A 21,431-nucleotide genomic window follows, 5' to 3' on the forward strand; every position below is an offset into this window, starting at 1 on the left:
AACCCTGGAGCAACTGCCATTAGAGTCAAAGAGAGACCCAACTAAGAAAGACAGAAAATTGGCATCCAAAGAGAATCTGAGACTTTTCATTATGAATTTCAAATGAACCCCTAGACAGAAGTTTGCATGTGCTCTCAGAAGAGGCATGTTGCCCTGTGTGTTAATTTAATAAAAGCATGAAAGTCATCTTGAAACATGTATCACTCTCAAATTAAAAAGTGGAATCCAGGAACTGAGAAGTGGTATCAGTTCCTGAGATCATGTTCACTTTACCAGCCAGAAAAGACATCTGAGCATTGACTGGCAAGGCTTCAGAAAGTTTTTATCGTGTTCTAAGCAACATTTCTCTGCTTTTTTTTTGACATAATCTTTTAATGCATTCATTTTTTGTTTCCCAGATCCTTCTTTGGCCAGAAGGAAGCACATAAAATTACTTTGCTTTCTTCAGACTTCTGCACGTATGTAACTGGTCTTCCAGTTATAAATACACACAGAATAACACCAAGAAAAGAAACTCAGCTCTCCCCACACAGCATAGTGCAATAACCAAACAACTGACTGGATGGCTTTGATCAAAGACAATCAGATAGCAACAACTCCTACCTCACTGCTTTGACTTTCATATGGCACTTGAATACCACAGGAAAGAATGTGCTATAAATACACATGGATTATTCAGTTTTACTCAGAATCAGGTGCTGCACAACTAATCTGTGTTCATTTGGCCTTTGACATCTTTGTACTACTGTCCAATATAAATATCAGAACACCTTCTCCTTCATTGGTAGCTTTCCTTAATAATACTGTGGAGAAAAATGTATCATCTTTATTATCAGTAAGGAATGCTCACACACCTGACCTGGAACATACAAACCTTTCCAAAACTATTAAAACTCTCTGCAACAAAATAAATTCAATGGAATGTAGAGAGTGGGCCAGCAAATCAGAGGGCTGCAGAGCTAATTCTTATTTTCCTAATACAGTCCCATATATAAATAAGGGAGATACCCCTTGTCTGCAGTGTTCAGCACACATGCATGCACAGGACAGTTCCAGTAACAAAGATGCAATTAATTCACTATTCCTTTTAAACAGATCTTTTCATCTCACAATCCACATGTACCATTAATCTCAGATACAGAAAATTTATCATTTTCATGTAATGCCATTGGCATAAAGGCACAGAAGTGAAATCGTGTATCTATTAAAAGATCAGTAAAGGAGACACTTGGCTAGAGCTTAAAGTCACAAAAAAAATCATGCCAGAGTTTCAGAAGTGTAAGACTTCTCTAAAAAAAAAAGCTTATGAAGAATACCACTGCCTCTGTTCTCAGAAATTACTGGTAGTATGAAGGAACAGTTGTGAGGGTGCCTTTGAAGACCAAACTGACCTAGGAAACAAGTGAACTCATCCAGCAAGCTCCATAAGGACAACCACCTCTCTTTCCAAAACAACACATGGCAGAGACAATAATATGTTGTCAAAAGAGCATAATTTGGGGGCAAGATCATTGGTGTCACCACAAGTGGGGGTATTAGAAGACTATGGGGTGTTGGCTTCAAAATTTGGAATTTCATGTATCATGTTCTGTGTTTGGGATGACAGTTCTTCAAAAATGTTTGCAGTATGACACGATTGGATGTTGTGCTGGTTTTGTTTTACTCATTTTACTTGTTACAAAATCGGATAAACAGTGTTAGAGAGATTTAGGGTGAAGACAGAGATGTCTCCCTCTTCCCTCCACCCAGACAAAGCTTTCAGAACCCCAGCCTTTCCAGCATTGCAGCAGAGTGCCACAAGCCTTACCATGTCATTTTTGTTCTCCATAAAAATGCTGAGTTTCTTCAGGAAAGTTACAACGAGGATCAGCAGCTCAAAATTATCACGATCCAGTGCTTTCACCAGCATATGGACAATGTTCTTGTTTCTCATCTTCAGCTCAATGCGAGTGTCCTCAGCAAGGTTTAGGAGCAGGTAAATGGCAACTAACAAAGGTCAATATAAATCATACCAAGAGATCAAAGACAACAGAAATAAACAAGTCTCTGTATACAAAGTAAGTGCTGAAAACAAGACCTTCAGCAGCATTCTGCTCCCTTCCCAACGTATTCTGAAGGAAACTACCATGAATGCCTTTTATTCCTGTTTAGAAAGCATTAGTTCTAATAGTGGCTTTGAAAAAAATGAAAATTAGGATCACTAGAAGCTATTTTTTTTTTATTACCATTCTGATAGGAATCATTAAAAAGCCCTTCTCAGGAAAGGTTTGCCACTCAGATAATTTCAGTCTAATATTAAGTGTATTTTAGTACAAAAACTGGGAATGAAATCCATTCAACTTGAGTCAGATACAGGCTAAGTTAGGCAAAGTCAAAAAACCCCAAATCAAACGTACAGAACCAAAATACTCAACTCCTGCCAAACTAACATCACGAGCAAAGAACAGCTGAGTGGATCACTTTTGCTACTCTTCCTCTAAGGCTGACAAACCACTTCTAAAATTGTTAGCATAGTGTCAAACAATCTGATTTAGTACTCATCTTCTCCCTGTTCTTTGGAACTGCTCTTCTCACATTCATCCCCACCTTCAGTATGTTTAAGGTATCCTGATTATAAACAAGAATCCAATAGAATCCCTTAGCCATGTTTACCAACAAAAAAATAATTTGCTATTTGGATTTGGTACCTCTGAGGAGCTGTTCCTGCTTGACAACCAGCCCTTTGTATTTCTTATAAGTTTTCTCATAGTCCTTTTTCAGGGTTTGATTTTCAGGATCTTCATCAAGTGAATTGCAGAAGTTAAGGAGTTTAAAGAAAAGTTACACAGTCCAGACGATTAATGTCCTCTGAAGTGTTACTGAATCAAGTAAAAAGCAAGAGATGTATGCAATAGCCAGTGTCAAGACACTACCTCAGCAACAGCCTGCTACACCTGTAATCTAGGGCATGATTTTTCTTTCCTTCTAGCCCTGGATGTATTACATCTTAATAGGCAGCACAAATGTTCCTAAGACATACTGTTGATAAAATAAAACATTATTTTTCTTGTGTTGCTTTAGTAACTTCAACTTAACCTCTTCAGCATGCCAAACTCCTCACTCGTGGTCTCTTTTGTATCTGCATTTATATTTTGCACTTTCTAGTAAATTCTACTGCAACAGAAGTTGCAGTATACTCATCTCATATAATCCAATACCAGTAATCAAGACAAATTAGAAGCCATCAAGCTACCCAAGAACATCAAAAGGATATCAGCTTTCTTCTTTTTAGCAAGTTCTTCCTGCCAAAGTTCATGTCTCTTCAGTTCATGGTCTATGATGTTCATACACAGAGCTCCAATTTTGTAGTGTGTGATAATTCCATGAAATTGAGAAAAGCTACATTGAAGAAATAATACTTGTGAGGAATAAATGCAAACAACCCCATTCCCGTTTTGACATCTATGGTAGCAACGACCCAACACTGCAGCACATGAAATATTAAAAAAGGCATTTACTGTTTACCCCATTATAATACTTTTCTATTGGAAAATTTTTTTAAAATAAGAACAATTCCTGAAAACACCAATATTTTTTCAGACTTGTAGAAGGGCAAGGAACGGTTTGTTGTTCCAAGTCCAAATAAAAATGCATTCCAGTTTTCATGCGTAAAGGAAAATGTTTTCCAATCAGCCCTGCTTTCCACACTGTAAGTGCTTCAGAACACCCTCTACCCACCAGATCCACAGCAGAGATCTAAAATCAAGTTGCAATGCAAATTCCATTGGAATTATTTCTAGGCAGGGTATGCTGAAACACTGGCATAGCTAACCAGGAGCAAGCACTCACTTTGGTTTTGAATACCATTTCTGCCCTGTAGGAATGCTGATGGAAATCAGAGGTGGCAGCTCAGCCACCTTTTATTTCTGACAGGAAACTATGGATCAGAATCCTTATTAGTTTCTTCCCAGCTCCCTCACACCCTGCCTGACCATGAGGGTTCTTTTTGCTGGAAGTGATAAAATTGAGGCACAAGTGTGTTTTTGACTCAGCAAATTTTTTTCCCTGTTTCAGTGAAGTTTTGCAGCACAGAAAACAAATGAAAAGCCACTAAGCAGAGCTAAGTTCCTTATGTCCCTATATACAGGGACTCTGCACTCACCTTGAAAAGCAGAAGAAAATATAAATTATATTGGTAGCCAGTTCGATGCTTTGTTTCCAGTCTTCTCTCAGCACTCTGGCCAATGCACCCAGGGCAGTTTCTGAAGTGAAACAAGATTTAGATGAGCATCAGCATTTCAGCTCCCTCCTTTTGTCTTGTGAGCCTCAGAATTTGAATACACCTTATTCTACACCTATCAGTTTTCTAATGGAGGATTTTCACAGGTATCTCACTTTACCATGTACCACTGCTCACAAATTCTGTTTGGAGACAATACGAAAATAGGGAGTTCCCTGGCTGGTCATCCTGTCACAAACCCTGAGAGATGGCAACAGGCAAGGAAACTGCAACCAAACACTGAAGTCATCTGAGATACCACCAGCCTTCAGATCTTGTGGCCTCTGCCAGCTGTCTGTTCCATACTACATTGTATCCCCTGTCTGAAACACAATTTTCACTTTCAAATCCTCTTTACATTCTACCTTGACAGACAGTATTTCTTATCCACTTTTCTATTTATTTTTCCCCTTGAATCAACTTCATATTATGTAACAATTCAGTTTATATTTCTTCTTGTCTTATTTCATCTCACTTTTCCATTCACCTTCCCCATCTAGTCCCTCTTCACACACACCACATTACATGATCAGAATGAGAAAAGCAGCAACTGGGAACATTAGGCACAAATATTTGCAACAGCTCAATGGGGATAAGCCATTATTTGATGGCTCACCATTCCCCTCCCATTCCATCTTGCTTGCTGACATTGCAGGATGGGCATGTACTGAAGTCATCATTTACTTGAGGAATGTGAGGGTATAAGGGCTCAGCAAAAGAGACAAAAGGGGCAAGGAAAAAAAAACTACAAAATTAACTTATGTCAGCAAGCAAATCCCCTTTTCAAAGCAAGTTTTCTGATCTACAGGATACAACAATACAGCCTCATCTCTAGCAGTAATGCCAGCTGAAGTTAATTTAGCATCAAAATAACTAAGATGAGAAAAAACAGCTGAAGTTTATTGAGGGCAGGAAGACTTCAGTGTTAGGCCCATCTAAGAACAATCTGAGCAGCACCCATTTGTAGAGATCCAACTGGGCTTTCACATGTATGGAGAAACAGAGCTTTTCAAACTAGAGAAAACCCAAACTAAAGGTGAACTACTTCTCCCTTGAAAAAAAAGCACCACAAAATTAACAGCACAGTATTAAGAGACGTTACCACTGGGTTTTAAAATTACCATTTATAAGCAGCTCTTCCAAATTATCAGGATTCCTGGCCAGCTGCAGGATGAGGGCAGAGCCACGCACCTTGTCAGGAATGTCCTCATACAGTAGCTCAATGTACTCATCCATGTCATTGATATTGGCAACTTCATCAATCTGAAAGCAGTCACAAGCAAGGGTTTCACAGAGAGAGATGGCAATTCAACACCATCAATCACAGCCTTACTCAATCACGAGACAAAAGAGCACACAGCTTGGAGTTAAGATCTTAGGAAAAAATAAAATACAAGTTTAAAAAAACTCAACACATCCAGAATCACTGCCAATGAACACCAGGAAATCTGAGAAGATTTAATTACTAAAAACAAAGGATGCTCAGACACGACTCCCTGAGTCCTGTCCGATGTTCCAGACCCCGCTCGCTGTCCCGCTGAGTGCTATACTTGGAGGGGCCAGTGTGCAAGTCAAATATTTTACCCTTTATGGAGATAATTTTTTTCCATTGTGCATTATTTCCAAACCAAGCTCTTTGTTTAAAAAAAAAGAAGCAAAAAAACCCAAGAATTCAGCATTTCCTCTCCCCTTTTATAACTGCTTACTGACGCAGCACATGGGGTTTGCATTCCTCTTTTAACACCAATATTTACCTCCGTTCCTTCAAATGGGGGTGGATCTTTTGGCTTACTGGACTTCTCTTTCTTTTCTATAAAGAAAAAGACATGGATGCAGTTACATTACAACATTCACAGATGAAAAACATACCCAGTGTTCTGGTTAAATCATCTGGTTAAGCATCCTGGTTAAATCAAGTTGACCTGTCAGACTAACACAGGTATGTCAGGTTTCTGAAGCTGAACAGCCCACAGGGAGCAAAGGAGACCCTCAGATGAGTTTTGGCAACTCAGACTAAAGGAGCACTTACAGCCCCCTCAGCTGGGGGGGACCAAGGGTAATAAACCTCAGTGCAAGCCCAGAGTGACAACACTCACTTCCACACCAAGATACCTTGGCAGCTTTGATTCTGCCTGTACCCAAGATATGTAGATATCTTGTATTTTGTATGTGATACACCAAGATATGTAGACAGAATAAAAGAGGGTAAACCACCCAAAGGAGTTACAATCGAAGCATACATAAAACATTAATTTTTCTTTTAAACTTGTCTCATAAAGATAAGAACTTGAGAACAAAGCTCACCATTGCATGGTTGCAAGAAACCATAGTTTGTAAGATAACCATAAGGTTGCACAGGATCTGATGTTAAATATGAAACTGTCCCCTGAGCAGAAAGTTTAAGGTATAAATAGGACCACCAAGATGTCAGGAACTTAAGATGACAAGATGAGAGAAATACCCCAAGCTGTCTGCTACACTGTACCAAAGCTTTTCAGGCTCTGAAACTCTTCTCTCCAGCTTTACAGAGATTGTAAATTCAGCCCAGGAATCCTATCTACCCTTGCAATAGATGCTGACAGAGTTCTTCTAGGAAGATCCTCAAATAGTCTTTTGATGTCACTGTGAGTGCAGATTCAATATGAAGAAGCTGCACCAAATAGCAGAACCTGCACCTCTCAAGTCCTGCTAAAGCTGAAGGCAGCCTGTAAGAACCATCAATACTAAGTTTAACCAAAACAGTAAACTTTCATTGTTGAAAAGATCATTTCCTCAAACCTCATTCCAAGATGGTAATTTTTCCAAGTGTGATAAAACCATACATCTTCCTCACTGTCATTGTCTCCAGAGAACTCGAACATCAAGCAAGTCAGGATCTCAGCCAGAAAAACCCCACCCAGTAATTGTTCAAGGCTAAAGCATCCCAGCCCCAAGCTACTTTGTGCCTGTGTTATTTACCTTTTCCTGCTGAGGCATCTCTGCGGTTCTGCAGGTAGTACAGGAGCTGTTCTACCTCCCCCAGTTTGGAGGGGTGAATGAGCTTGCACTCTTCAACCACCTTTCGAGCCAGGGAACCAATGTCTGTATTTGCATTAAGACTCTTCAGCCGAATGCTGCAACACAGACAAAAAAAATCAAAAACTGAAAAGAGACTTATCTTCATTTCTTTGATTATGTTTACACAGTCATGAATTTCTCGAAGCAGAAAGGATCCTGATACACCTGATGCCTGTGCCTGTCTAAGTGGTGGCTCTCTGAACTCCAAATGGTAACTACCTGTCAAACAGATTTGACAGAGCATAACTGTCCATCAGCCTTCAAGCTGCAACATTAAATGCAGCTGTCTGAACAGATCCCTTACAACCATCTCTAAACAGACACTAAAGACAGTAACTGATTTGCAATATACCCCAAAACAGTGCACAGGACCACAAAGGAGTACTGCACACAAAAACAAGTCCAAAATGAGAAACAGTTCTGAGTGTTGACTGCACAGGAAAGTTCCTTTGCAGTGCCTGGAACCTCCCATAGCTCTGGCAGAGCTGCACCCAGGTCCACAAGCAATGAGCAGTAAGAAATCTCTGTGGGCACTAACAATAGGATGGATCAAAAATGGAATTCCACCACATCACAGATGCAAGTTATGCTGATCCCTCTGAAAACAGATCAACACTTCCAGTATCTTTAAAAATTTGAGACAACTTAAGGATTCTCTTTTTTTCTTCAATTATTCTTCTTCTGTGCACTCACACAAGGTCTTGTCCAACCTTAATGATTCCATGATTCTAGAAAAAGTCCAAACTTGCAGCTTGGAAACAAATATGATAATTCTCTGGGCTTTTTGCATGGTAAATGTTTTACTGCTCTTAAAAGAAAACACCAGGCAAAAATAAAATGCAGCTACTGTAGTGAATTCATTAGTGGGGAGGCAGATCAAAACAACAGGAGAGCAAACAGCTGCAGCATAAGGCTGGCAGGAAGTTCAACAATATTACTTGCTCCAACAGGAACTATCATTTGAGCAGGAACCAATCACCTCACTTTTCTCTATCTCAAGTGCCGATCACGTAAAATGGGAGTAATCCCTTTTCTTTACAAAACACCTTAAAATACATGGATGAAGACTAGTGTACAACATGTGTTTCAGATGTTAACCTTCCCAGGCACATGTTACTTTCTGGCTCTGAAACCCAGCACTAAGTTTTATAAAGATTAAAACCTACTTTTTCTTAGAGGCAGTTGATAGTTTTGAGTTATTGAATCCACGACTGTGAAAGCCAGAAAAAACCATCAGATCTTGCTATGAGCTTACATTTTCTGGCATTCCTTGCGTTCCCCCAGCATGGGGTCTCCCAACTCTCCCAGAATTGTTGCTTCCACTTCATAGTGGACAATGAGGGCTTTCTCAGATGGGTGCACATCTATGTTGCCTCCTTTTACCTTCCTGCCATAAAGAAAAAGAGAGGATTAGTTTAAATGAAAAGCTCAGAAAACACACCAGAAATCAGTAACAATGACCTGTCTCCTGTTCTATTCAGACACTAAACTCAAGCCCTGCTCTCCTTCCACTGTATTTCCTTTCACACCGCAGTACCAAAGCCTAGTGCCAGGGGCACACTGCCTCTAGTGCATACAGACACATCCAAGTCACTGGTCAAGCCTCAGTCACAGAAATGAAGTTAAGAAAAGAAATCAAAGGTTTAACCTGTTCCACGTTGCTCAGCTCTGTTAAGGAACTACAGTGAGGAAAAAAAAATGCATTTCATCGAGGAGGTGAATTTCCCAGTGGATTGCCCATTGCCTTGTCAGTATTGACAAATCTTTGTCTAATGGCATTGATTTAGTGCAGTCATTTCAAAACAGATTTTTTTGTCACTCTCTTGGCTAACTCTTAACAGTTTAAAATCTACCAAGATTGAATTACAAACAATTCAAATTTCAAATTAACTGTTCTCTCCTGAAGCACAAACCTTTTTGCTCCTGTTCTTCACCTCCTTGTGTCTTTGCCAGGCTTGAATACAAGATCAACAGCTGCCATCAACCAGTATAAATCAAGCACATCTACCTGCCTTTCTCTAGCTACAGACATCTTGAAAAAGTATTCTCCAGGACATGGATGGGTATGTCAGTGCCAAAAGGGCCTGTCCTGCTCTCTCCTCCTTTATGCCAGCAACTCTTTATGCCAGCCACACAGAGACAGAAGAGCCCTGAGGACAGGGCATGGACAATAGGCCATAAAGATACACATGGTTTCAGCAATGGCAGAACCACATCCAGAGAATACAGTTACAAATCTCTTCTCTGGTGGTAACACTGATACTTGTCCCTTTTCCACTTGGTATTGCCAATCCCGTCTGTTCAGTCACCCCATAAACCAGGCTGCTAAAACACTGCAGATTAAAAACACCTCTAAAATGCAGGTTTGGGTTTTGGAGTGGTGGGCGGGGGTGTTTGTTTGCTTTGGGGTTTTGGGTGTTTTAGACAGAGCATGTCAATAAACAGAATTACAGGTGGCTTCACCGGCAGTTTTATCAGCATCCATGGGACAGCAGTGGGCTATGGCACAAATGAGACAGCAGCTAACTGTGGAATTGGGTCAATTAGATCAGGGAAAACTACTTCAACCTCAAAGAGCTGGAAATGTTAGCAAATCCAAATGCAGCCTGCAGGGTAACCACTCTCATCAGAAAATGTTTGAAATGTGTCTCCATCTACCCAGCTACTAAGGAGGCCACTTTCCCTTGTGCAGAAGACAACTGCAAAAAAATACCTTTGTCTTAAGATACAGCTGCCCAAAAACCTCACAAACCACAGAAAGGTCTGCTGTGGGAAATGTCCAGTTCAACTTCAAGGACTGCAACTACAGGGCAAACAAATATATCTCACTGCTAAAGAGCAGCATCTTCCACGAGATTGCGGCAGAACTCCATTATGACCTGAGATATTTTGAAGAACTGATTTTTTTCCCTTTGACAGCACCTTGAAGCAGATGCTTCATTACAGTATGCTCTCTGTTTTCATGAGGTCCAAACTTGCATGGCAGAAAACTTACAGCAAATTCATTTCAAAAGAATCCAGCTCTCACTCCACACTCCCAAATATATTTCCCACACATTCAGATCTACCAGGAGATCACAACTGCAACCACTCCTGACAGTCAAACCTCTGGTAAGTGACAGCTTAGCAATATTTACAGATATAAAGGAAAGGATGGGTAGAGAATAAGTGGGCCTGAAGGAGCCTGGTAGAGTTTTACAAGAAATAAGCTGAGCTAACAGCTCATCATTCCCAAAAGGATTAGATCTTCCCATGATTCCCCTGCTCCTGAGAGTCACCTTGGGGTTCAGCATAAAGGCTTGTCAAACCTTTTCAGACAATTCCAGCAATCCAACAGGAAACTCTTCATGTTTTGGGCAGAAGTTTTTCAATGTCTGACAGTGCTTTACAGAAAAGGAATAATATTTCTTATCTGTGATAAGGGATAAAGAGGAAGGAGTGAAACCTTCTCTTTTTGGCACCAGCAAACCACTGATGAGCTTAGCAAGGAGCAGAGCCTTAGCCTAAGACTGCTTAAACGGTTTTAGCATTTCCCATATTTAATTTTTTCCTTAAGAGGGACAGATGGATAAGCTGAAGAACTTACAGCTGCAGAGATTTTCTGCCCTCTCCCACTGACAAACACCCTGGCTGCTCGAGCTATTTCTGAGCTAATGAAGTCACAAATCAATATACACTCAAGTTCCCTCTCCAAAAAATCTTACCTTGTGAAATGCTTGAGGACCTACACTAAAATATACTACCCAGCCACTGAAGTTGTTTTTCATTTGGAAAACACCCCATTCAGACTGTCAGCATCACAAAAAAATATCTTTATTTATAGAAACAACCCCTCCTCCACCCTCAAATCAACAAACATTTACTTTACTGATTTTTTTGCACATCCTAAGTCCGTAAGTCGCTTCATAAAACATTTAAAAATGCAGACATTACTATAACTGGTAAAAGCAGCACTGCACCAGGGAGCTCTCATGCATATCAGCCCATCCTTTCACTTCACTGCTTGCTTTGTCAACAAGAACCCAGTTCTGTTCAAGGTTTAAAAGAGAAGGGCCTTTTCTACAGACAAAAGCTGCGTTAGCTGAGCTCACAGAATCAAAGATCAAGGGTTAATATCCTTTATTAACTAATTCCTTCAGAGGGAAAAAGTAATCCCAAACTACCTGAATTAAAGTGGGACAAATTGCACACGTGGGTAACGCTGAAAATGCAGTAACAAATCCCAGCAAGTCAGACTTGGTGGGAGGGGGAGTGCTCATGGAGGATGACAAAGGGAAATAGGGATCAGAGGAGCACCAGACTTGCACACCAGCCCAGTCACAGCAGATATTTTTTGGTTTGTGCTCCCAGAAAAGAGAGAAAACTACACTTGTTGCAGGGATGACTACAAAACAAAGATTCCTCCAAAATCACAAAAGATGGCACAAACTGAACATGCAAGGCTAAAAACAGGCACTACTCTAAAGTTACATCTTAATTAAAGGTGATCATTTGATTTTTCCTCATTACGGCAAACAAATGACAGAACTAATGTTCAAAGATTATCAAGAGGTTTTTCCCCCCCCACCGTTTCTAATTATGTATCTTAATATGTGCCTTATAAGGGGGGAAAAAAGCAAACCTTAGACAGCTTAAACAGCAACTTCTGCAAATACTAAGAACTGGAAAGGAAGTGTAAAAAAAAAGAGAAGGCCAGGAACTCCACAGGATTCAAGATGTGATGAAAATCACCTGCATGACCACAGGAAGTGACACTGTTCACATATCACATCTGAACAGAGGCCTACATGGTCTGGCATCTTCTGGGATTTATTCACTTTTGCTCTGATACAACTGACAGAGATCTAACAGTTGCCAGCTCAGGCCCTGTTATTTAGGCTGACTGGTCTCACTGCCAAATAGACAGATAAAGGCACCATTCATTCATCACATCTTTAGCATCAAACCCAGATCATACACTTTATATACCATAGCTATCTCTCAGTTTCATCCTAATTCCCAAACTATTCTGTTCATCCCATCCTACTACCTCTCCCTCCCAATCTGCCACGGCATGCTCTAACATCTCCTCCAAACCAGTTAATCTCTCCCAGCTGCTCCCTGAACCTGGCCTTACTGCCTGTTATCCCACCCCTGACCCCCCAATCAGCCACCTGCCCCATCCCAACCCTTAATACCCACAAACCCTCCCCACTCATCTCCTAATAGCATCTATTCTCCTCCCGACTTGCTGCCACCTCAGTACACCCCAAACGTACAGCATAAAATGCCACCACAGCCTTCCTCAAACCAGAGCATCCCTTCAAACTACCACCTTCCCCGAACCAGGACCCATCTCACCACTCCTCCTACACTCACTTTATAAATTCACTCATCCCTAACCCAACCTCCCAGTCCTCACCCAAGTCTCCTGCCCACCACTCTGGGGCAGGCTAAGGGAGAGCTGTCTAAACAAATCTATCTCCCATTCCCAAACCGAACACCTTACGCCTCACACCAGAACCTCCAGCCAGTTTCTAAACCAGCCACTCTTCACCCCCAGTACCCTCCACCCACCTCATGACCTCCCCTCTCAAAACACACTCCGTACTCACCTCCTCACCCATAACCTCCCATCCATTCTCCAAGCCAGACCCCAGTACCGTCAGCAACACCTCTGCCACACGCCCCATCACCTGCCCGCAGCCCAACCCCTCACTCTGCCCCCACCAAAAAGCCTCAGCCCCACACGCCATCACCCCCCCCACAGCCCCTTCTTGCCCCCCAACTCACCACGCCCCACTCACCCCCCGGCAGAGGCTAAATCACCTTCAGTCCCACGCCCTCGGCTCCCTTGTACTCCCCCAACCACAAGCTCCCATCCACCCCCTCGCAACACCCCGCAGCACCTGCGTCTCCCACCCCGTACCCGCACCATGCACCGCCCCCTCCCAGCACCACCCGAGCCCCACGACCCCCTTCCCACCCCCCTCCCCAGCACGACGGGCCGCACGCCGCGCCCGCCCTCCGCGGTTACCTCTTGAGGTAGCGGGCGTCCTCGCCCTGCATGGCGGCGGTGCGGGGCCCTCAGGGGCCGTGGGGGGGCGGCCCGGGCAGGGCGCGGCCCCGCGCGCGGTGCTCGTTACCAGGGAGAGCGCGAGCCCCGCCCCGCCCCGCCCCGCCCCGCCCCAGCCCGGCGCGCGCGCGCGCCCTCTGAGCACGCGCCGCCGGCCCCGCGCGCACGCGCGCCGCTCCCCCTGCCCTCCTCTCCTCCCACGTTAGCGCCCCCTGCAGGCGCGGGGGAGGCACAGCCCCCCTCCCCTCACGGGCTCTGCTCCTTGCGGGCGGCGCGAGGTGAACGGAAGGGGCTGTTTTCCCCCAAAATATGCACAGGAGTTAAGTTTCTAAACTCGAGACGTTGAATTTCTGAGCATCAATATGATGTCAGCTGTCGTTCAAGCTGGTAGAGACCTGGCCGAGAGTAGGAACTGCCCCGAGCTCGAGTTACACGGAGGCAGGTGCGTCGGTGACCTTCTCCCGGATGAGCCGCTTCCCCTCACAGATGTAACCTCGAGGCTGTTGCCATTGTTTTGTTCTTAAATTATATATATGCAGTTTATGAGCCGGTTTTCGTACTGGGTGAGGGCACGTGGTCTTGGAGCATTTTAAGTTTTCCAGGATTTGGGGTTTATCGCTGCTGGTGAAAGGCGGCACAGAATCACAGAATATGCTGGATTGGAAGGGACCCCACAGGGATCATCCAGCTCCAAATCCTGGCCCTGCACGGCGCTTTCATAACAGCCCTCCTTCATTCGGTTTTCTTATTTATTTATTTATTTATTTAATGTTTATTATTTTGAAATTGACGTGCATCACTGGCTTTTCCTGACAAGTTATGAAATGGGCTTTCAATTAATCAGTGTGTTGTTTTTGTTGTGAGGGATCCTTCCTCATTGTCTCTGTGTTGTTTTCTTGGCACATATGTCTTCCTTCACTGATACATATTTATATTAATTAGTATTAAATTAATATTATAGAAATATTAAAATTTATAAAATTATAGAAAACCAAGAATTGTGACAAAGTATTAAGAATCAGTACTTAATATCTACTGATCCTCTGGAAGACTAAAAACTTTATATTTCATAATCTGTAACCAAGCAGAATAAAATATTTTGCGGTATCCAGAGCGTGCCCTGCCTTTGTTTGAACAGAAAATGGAAAAAGATAGTTCCCTGTGAAATATAAAGTGCTACCTCAGAGCAGTGCATTTACAAAACATTCCTAGAATGTAACACCTCTGTTACTGTCCTTATTCTACTTTTTATCACAGTAATATTTTCTAGTAATGACTGTCATAAAGAAAAAAAGAAAATATATATAACTACCTGATCAGAGCGATAATTCTTCAGTAGTTTCAGCAGGTCTCCAGATAAGCATAAGCCAAACATTAAACTTTGAAGCTTTATAAATAGTCTGATATTTCCTGAGTACTGGGTACCTGACAATCTCCATTTCTTTCACTGAGAATTTATCTTAATTATCTGCTCACATGTGCCTGCGAATGGAAATAGTTTTAGACACCTGTGGAACGCAGGTCAAAAATGACAAGATGAGAAGGATACAAAAGAATGTGAGACCTGAAAAATATGAGAAAATGAACATTTCTTGCAGTGAGGTGTGCCACGATGTTTTGGGCTAAAATTGGCAGTTTTTCAGGGCCTGGAAGGACGGCAGAGCCTGTCTCAGCCTGACAGGGTCCAAGTGAAACACTTCAGTGACTGAGCCACCAGCACTGCCAAGAGCAGATCATTCTGTCAGTCGGTGACAACCCGTTGATGCTGGGTTTAGAAAACCACATGATATAAACACCAAAACCCATGTACTGCATGGTGGGTTCTTTTAAAATTAAATTGTAGGACAAGTGCTGCCTCAGGTCTTGTTCTACAGCCTCGCCCTGAGCTGTTGATGCTGCTTTGCACGATTTCTTACATCCCTTTCCTTATAGTGGGATGAGGTTTATGGGATGGGACACTGGAGATCCCCTCACCTGCATGTTAGAAGTATATGTGAGGAGAAAAAAGAGAGAGTGGTATATGAGGCAGAAGGTGATTTGAGTTGCAAAGAGAAGCTGGAATGTGCAGGATTTCTGTTTTAGTTTTGTTTGGGTGTTTCAGGGGTGGGTTTTTTTTTTCTTAGGGCAGTTGTAAGACATACTGTTCTGGAGTCAGGTAAAAGAAAATATTTTATTTTAGTGAATGAATTTAAAGAAAGGTGGAAAAGAATGGGAGTTGCAGAGAAGAGCAGAATAGGAAGAGAACAGTAGAGGAAGTTGGGTGAGAGGAGTGGAGCAGGTGAGTAAAAGCAGGAGGAAAGACAACTGTGGAGTATTCTCAATTTAAATATACAGTAGAGTAAGTGTAGATGAAAATACTAACAACATTTCTATTCTTCATTTTCATTAAAAAGGTGAAGACCCTTTTTAATGTCAATGACAAAGCACCCTTTTATGCAAAAAATTGAGATTTATTTTTCTTTTTGGTTGAGGTGCAGACAGATGTTCTTAACCAGATGGACAGAATACGCTGTGACACCAAAACAACACCCACCACTACTGTCTCATGGTAACTTGGTTTCATTTCTTCCCATTTGTTCTCTTATGACTGAAAAGTACTGATGCTAAGGCTGATTTTGAAGTTTTCATTGTCTTCAATGAGCCTTTGATGTATAACAAGACTGCATGTTGAAAATGCATTGGGTCTGATTGCTTTTACTGTGATCACAGTGAAAACAAAATTCCAACAAAATAGCCCAACACTGGTTTTCTGTAGCAAATGGAATTGTTAAAGTGTGATAGACTAATCTCTGTCTTGTGGAATTAAGAAATCAAAGCAACCCTGAGATTTGTAATCTCTCCATCCTGGCTCTCAGGAAAAAAGAATTGGGTGGTTTTGAAGGGAAAAACAGTGAACGTGGGATACTTTTCTAAACCTCGTAAAATGAACTCGGCATAAAACTCCTTAAGGCCCTTTATTAGCTAAAATAAAGTACAGCAATCTGAGAGGATGACTTTCAGGGAAACATGTTACTTGATTAGACTGTGCTGCTCAGGGGGGGATGGAAATGCTGTTGTTCTGATGTGCTGTCACACAGTAAGTGATTGAGGGATGGAGGTAATAAACCCTGGGCTTAAAAGTTTATGTTGGAAGGAAGGACTGAGACGAGGCAGAGCAGAATCTGATTTGCAAAGGGGAAAGCCTGACTTAACTCTTCTGGATGAAATTAATCTTGGAGCACAGACCAAGGTGGTTCTTGAATGGCTTTTTGATCAGCAGTGACAGGGACTCGTGCACAAGAGAAGAGCGTTTTCAGTCCGACGTGTGATCGCGCTGGGAAATCCCGGGTGTGGTTTTTATCCTTGGACACGAGACTTCACCAAAATTAAAACAGGAATCTCTATGGGGAGCACGGCGGGAATACAGTCCCCAAACTCAGCTGCAGCTGGGGATGTGGCAAACAAACCATCTGCACAGACTTTCAGTGCCTGACTTGAGGCTTGAGGGTTGCAATTTACATGAAAAATACCAGTTTACTCGTGTCCCAAGCAAGGCTGCTCTAAGAAATATGGGAAAATATAAAATATACCCTAATGGTGCTACAATTACCTTTTTTTCCCTTAAAGGATCAAACCTATGAGAGAGAATTTTACTGGGAGGAACACAGAACAACATGTTGTATATTTTCATAGAATCACAGAATCATTTAGGTTGGAAAAGACCTTTAAGATCATCAAGTCCAACAGCAAACCTAACACTGCAAAGTCCACCTCTTAAATGCCACATACAGCCATCAGCATGTTCTGCATGTGTATGTTCAGTATGTATGGTACACCAGAATCTGCATATTTCATTTCTGCTCATTTTCTGGCAAGAACAACCCGAAAAGATTAAATATAAAAGTGTCCATACAAGAGCGAGCAGATGGGCTCTCTCTGCTCATTGTGACCCCCAGTGACAATGCTGGAGAGTTCTTGTGCAAAATCCTGATTCTGCTGAAGGCAATCAGAGTTTTACCATTGACCCCAGTAGGGACAGAATTTCACCTCTTAATGTTTATTAGATGCAGCAGGCAGAAACCAGACTTGTAGCTATAAAGGCTATGACATTTTATGGTTCTGACTCTGCAACCACTCAAGCACATGCCTAATTTTGCCACAGTAATAAAGTTAAGCACCAGCTTAAGTGTTTTCAAGGAGGGGTCTCCTTTACACTTGAACAAGTCTATATTTGATCATAAATCAGGAATTCCTCCCCTTCCTCATCTCTCCCCTTCAAAAGAAAAGGATTCTGCATGTGATCTTCAAATTCTTTCTGCTTTGCACAAAAATAATTGCCTTTTTTTCAGTTTTTGTCAAAAAAAAGCCAAGGGAGAGTTAGAAATGAGTACTTCAGCTGAAGTGGTGTCACTGAGGTGACATTTGACTTACAACAAGTTAGTAATTTCAAACAGATTAAAAAGGGGAATTTTTGTTTCTCAACAATTTATTCTAAATATTCTAGATAGTGGCTGTTTCCTTTAAAAAAAAAAAAAAAGAAGATTTTGCACAACATTTTGTGAGCAAAATAGTTTTCATTACATTTTTGAACTATCCTGAACAATGCTAGCCTTGTTCTTCATATCAGTGCAAATCCTGCTCCTCTTGCAGGCTGCAGCATTTGTGTCTTTGTTTCCACTTACTTTTAACCAAAGCACACAAGAAATGCAGCAGAGTGAGAAACAAGGAGAGGCATTTAAGCTGGATGAAATCAAGCATAAAATTTTAGTGGGATAGCACTTAACACGTGGAATAACCTTAGGATTTACGAGTTGATGCTTCTCCATTATTACCAGTCTTTACATCAGGAGTTTAAGAAAGAGAATGTAGATGAATGTACAGTAAATTCTTTCACAGGTTCTGTTCTAATGCTAATTTGCTTTATTTACATTGTGGAAGGGGGGATGATAAGTCGGTTTTAGACTCATTGGGAACCCAAGCAGAGGCTGTACTTCTGTTTGATTTGGTGCAGTTACCCCTTCACCCTGCTTGGTCTTCCCAGAGCTATCTGAGGCAACATGTCTGGGGTGGAAACTGGAAAAATGTGCATAACAGAGAAAATGTGACTTATGTGCCAGTCAGCTGGGAGCAGATGACAAGATGGATGCAGGGAGTGAGGGCTCATCATGGGGGCAGTGGATTTCCCTCACAGTGAGCAAAACTTTAAGGCTGTGCTTCCTTGCTGCCTGCACCCCACCTCCTACTCCACCTAGGCCATCCGTTCTGGGTGGAATATCAGGCAAGATACCTTTTCCTGAGGAGCTTTCCAAGTTATCCCTGATAAGACTGGATGTGACCTGCAGACAGCCTGACTCTGGAGCAGTGTGTTCCAGGTGTTGTCCTGGTGTCCCAGCACAGGAACAGGCAGAGGGATTGCTGGCTGTGAAACCCAGTGAAGGAATGGCAGGAGAGTGTATGGGGCATGGGGAAGAGACTGTGTCTGAAGGGGATGGGGATATTGTTCAAAATCAGGTGTATGGGGCAGGAGACCTGAGAGGTGGAAGGGGACCTTTCTTCACCCTCCCAGCTGTACTTTCCAGGAGTCTGGAAGGCACTGGGGGAAGGAAGACTTGGAGGCTGATCTAGCTGGCCCATGGGTAGGAAAATACGAGGGCCCAGGAGTTCAGCTCTGGTAATTACTAGTTCTCAGGAGCTTCTGGGTTACAATAATGGAAGTTTTACAGTGCTGTTGAGCTGCGTGTTGCAAAAACAATCCTTCAGCTTTCAACTAATTTAGTTACCATCTGTAAGCAGTTTAAGCAATTCCCCTTTTTTCGCTTTCCCCATTTAATTTTGCTGTGTATGCTTTTTCTTCATTACACCTCCTACGTGTGCATCTGTACAGACACACAGGTATGGAACTCAGGATTTTCCATAGGACTGGAAAACACCCTAGTCACTGTTGTGCTTTGTGGGCAGAACAGGGTAATGCTACATTACATCCACAGATTGGAGGCATTTTACTGGGAGGACCTGTGGTCTCTTCCTACACCAGTGTATTTACAAAGACCCAGAAAGAGTGGAATGTATAAATAAAACGTGCTTTGTCTTGTGAAACTCTGACATTGGCATTTGTGTAGATGTCTGAGTTTTATCTTGCACAAAACTCGATTTGCTACTGGATTTCAGATTTCAAAGTTAACATAATAAAGTTGTCCTTAGTTCACCCAGCTCTGGCTAAGTACTGCTTCTCATATGGTTCATAAGATTTCCCTGGAACCCAGGGGCATATCAGTTGTCGTGGCAAGAGGTGAGTTAATTAGTAGCATTCCAACATATCCTGGGCTTTATTGGCTAGTAGTGAAGAATCCCAGAAGAAGGAAAGCACTATAATTGTGCCAGATCCATCCTGTGTTTCCTATAGTTTCATTCTTGAATTTTTTTCATATATATTGTCTCAGTGCCAGTGCTCATGGTCTCTGAAATTAAAAGCATTTCTCATAAAGGGGATTATGAGATTAAAAATATTGCTCATAAAGAACACGTTGATCCTCACTGGGAGGATGACAAACATAAAACCATCAAATTACTGATGTCACCAAATAAAACTAATTTAGGAGATAACAGTGCATTTTTAAATAAATAGTGGGGATGAAGTAGATTTACAAACTGTAAGAGCTTTCCTTCCCAGTATGCTCATTCTTCATTTATCATAATAAGAAAACCCCTTAAACTTAAAGTTAGTCTCATACAAATGTCACTTGCTAGCTTTCTTGCTAATCCAGAGGAAATATTATCCTAGTGGTCCCTGAGGTCCAATGTCTAGGTGTTGGATACATGATAAACTTACTTGAAGCTTTCTTAGTGAGATATAGTCCTCTAGAGACAGCTGTGGATTTAATTTTTCAAGCCTTAGTACAAACCTAACCTCTTAAAAATAAGATTTAAGTTTCCCTTGTCAGGTCACTTAAGAGTTTCTTCCTTTATTTTACTTTTTTTTTTTTTTATTTCCCTCCTCTGCTACTTGCCCAGACTCCTAATCCCCAGCCTCTGGAGAAAACACTTAACCATCTCGAACTTTTCATGTCTTGATTATTTTTTTGGTTCCAAAAGACAACACACATACATTTGGCTTTTGAATGGTTCTAGTCTGAGAGCTCAGATAGAAAATGTTAATAAAAAGAAGCAAATAGTTTCCAGTCTTGATCATTCCAGTTCTGCTTCGGTTCTGAACAAAGGTGGGTTTTGCAAATTTGGAGCCACTCCTCTCAGTAAGAGCAGTATTTCACAAGAAGTGTTTATAGTCTCTGCAATCCAAGTTCCTGTGTGTTTATGCTGTCCAGGAGTTGGGTTTATCTCATTTCCTTGCCCCTTGATACTTATTACTTATTTTTTCAGACGCTTGAGTTTCGTGTTCCAGGGCGTGCACAGGACTGAACTGCTGAGCTCCTGATCCTGTGAAGCTCCACACAGCTCAGACACAGGTTAAGGACAGAGGCTGACCAAGCCAGCAGTGTCACACTGTATCTGGAACGCAGGGGGTATTAGTCTCCTGATACTTTTACTGATCCACAAAAAATGCTGTTTACAGCTCCTGAACCTCTCTCATTTCCCTGGTGTGCACACACCACACCCAGGTTCTGCCAGACCCTTCCTTCTCGGGAGCTAAAGGTGCAAGAGGTCTTTCAAGGTCACTTGTCATTTGTTCCCTACAGTCAACTTTTCTTTTTTCCTTTCAGCTCATTTTGCTTTGGCTTCCTCGGGAAATTAGTTTTATCTTGCCTTACCTATCCATGCATTCATCAGGTCTCTTCTCCCTCTCTCTGATAACTTCATGACATGTTGGCCAAGTGCAGTCACCACTGAAAGATGTGCAGAGTCTGAAAGTTAATTAAGTTTCTAGAGGCTTGTGTGCTCTGGCTGCCAGGTAGATGAGAGAGAGAGACCTGTGTTAGGGACTGCACTGAGGGAGAGTTAAGCAGAGTTCAGCTCTTTGGCAGCAGTGAGGGGTCAGTCCCTCTGTGCACACTCACCAGACAGACAGACAGACAGCACAGATGAACAGGCTGGCCAGGCTGGCCCAGAGCAGCTCCAGACTGGCTG

The 21,431-nt window shown here is 42.1% G+C and overlaps 2 protein-coding genes across 9 annotated transcripts in view; one reads left to right on the plus strand and one right to left on the minus strand.

The window, feature by feature from the left end:
• The window catches only part of KIFAP3 (kinesin associated protein 3), a 66,294-nt gene extending 52,812 nt beyond the window's left edge, over positions 1–13,482 (minus strand). For all 5 annotated transcript variants that reach the window (XR_010432634.1, XM_064664288.1, XM_064664287.1 and 2 more), the window contains exons 1-9: positions 13,332–13,482; positions 8,571–8,702; positions 7,217–7,371; positions 6,013–6,068; positions 5,380–5,521; positions 4,142–4,241; positions 3,254–3,378; positions 2,688–2,786; positions 1,808–1,986 (exon numbers count right to left, since the gene is read on the minus strand). Coding sequence is in view for 4 of the 5 variants with exons in the window: in XM_064664288.1 (XP_064520358.1) it covers positions 1,808–1,986; positions 2,688–2,786; positions 3,254–3,378; positions 4,142–4,241; positions 5,380–5,521; positions 6,013–6,068; positions 7,217–7,371; positions 8,571–8,702; positions 13,332–13,363 (1,020 nt within the window). In the remaining variant the exon portion in view is untranslated. The remainder of the gene's footprint in view (positions 1–1,807; positions 1,987–2,687; positions 2,787–3,253; positions 3,379–4,141; positions 4,242–5,379; positions 5,522–6,012; positions 6,069–7,216; positions 7,372–8,570; positions 8,703–13,331) is intronic.
• A 119-nt stretch (positions 13,483–13,601) lies between these two features.
• The window catches only part of NTMT2 (N-terminal Xaa-Pro-Lys N-methyltransferase 2), a 31,060-nt gene continuing 23,230 nt past the window's right edge, over positions 13,602–21,431 (plus strand). Inside the window, exons 1-2 of one of the 4 annotated variants that reach the window (XM_064664312.1) lie at positions 13,602–13,812; positions 15,842–15,918. In XM_064664312.1, the coding sequence (XP_064520382.1) occupies positions 13,733–13,812; positions 15,842–15,918 (157 nt within the window). In that variant the 5' untranslated portion in view covers positions 13,602–13,732. The remainder of the gene's footprint in view (positions 13,813–15,841; positions 15,919–21,431) is intronic. The other 3 variants (XM_064664313.1, XM_064664310.1, XM_064664309.1) reach the window with 3 other exon arrangements.

The sequence above is a fragment of the Pseudopipra pipra genome, chromosome 9, assembly GCF_036250125.1.
Source record: "Pseudopipra pipra isolate bDixPip1 chromosome 9, bDixPip1.hap1, whole genome shotgun sequence".
In the NCBI taxonomy this organism is placed as follows: domain Eukaryota; kingdom Metazoa; phylum Chordata; class Aves; order Passeriformes; family Pipridae; genus Pseudopipra; species Pseudopipra pipra.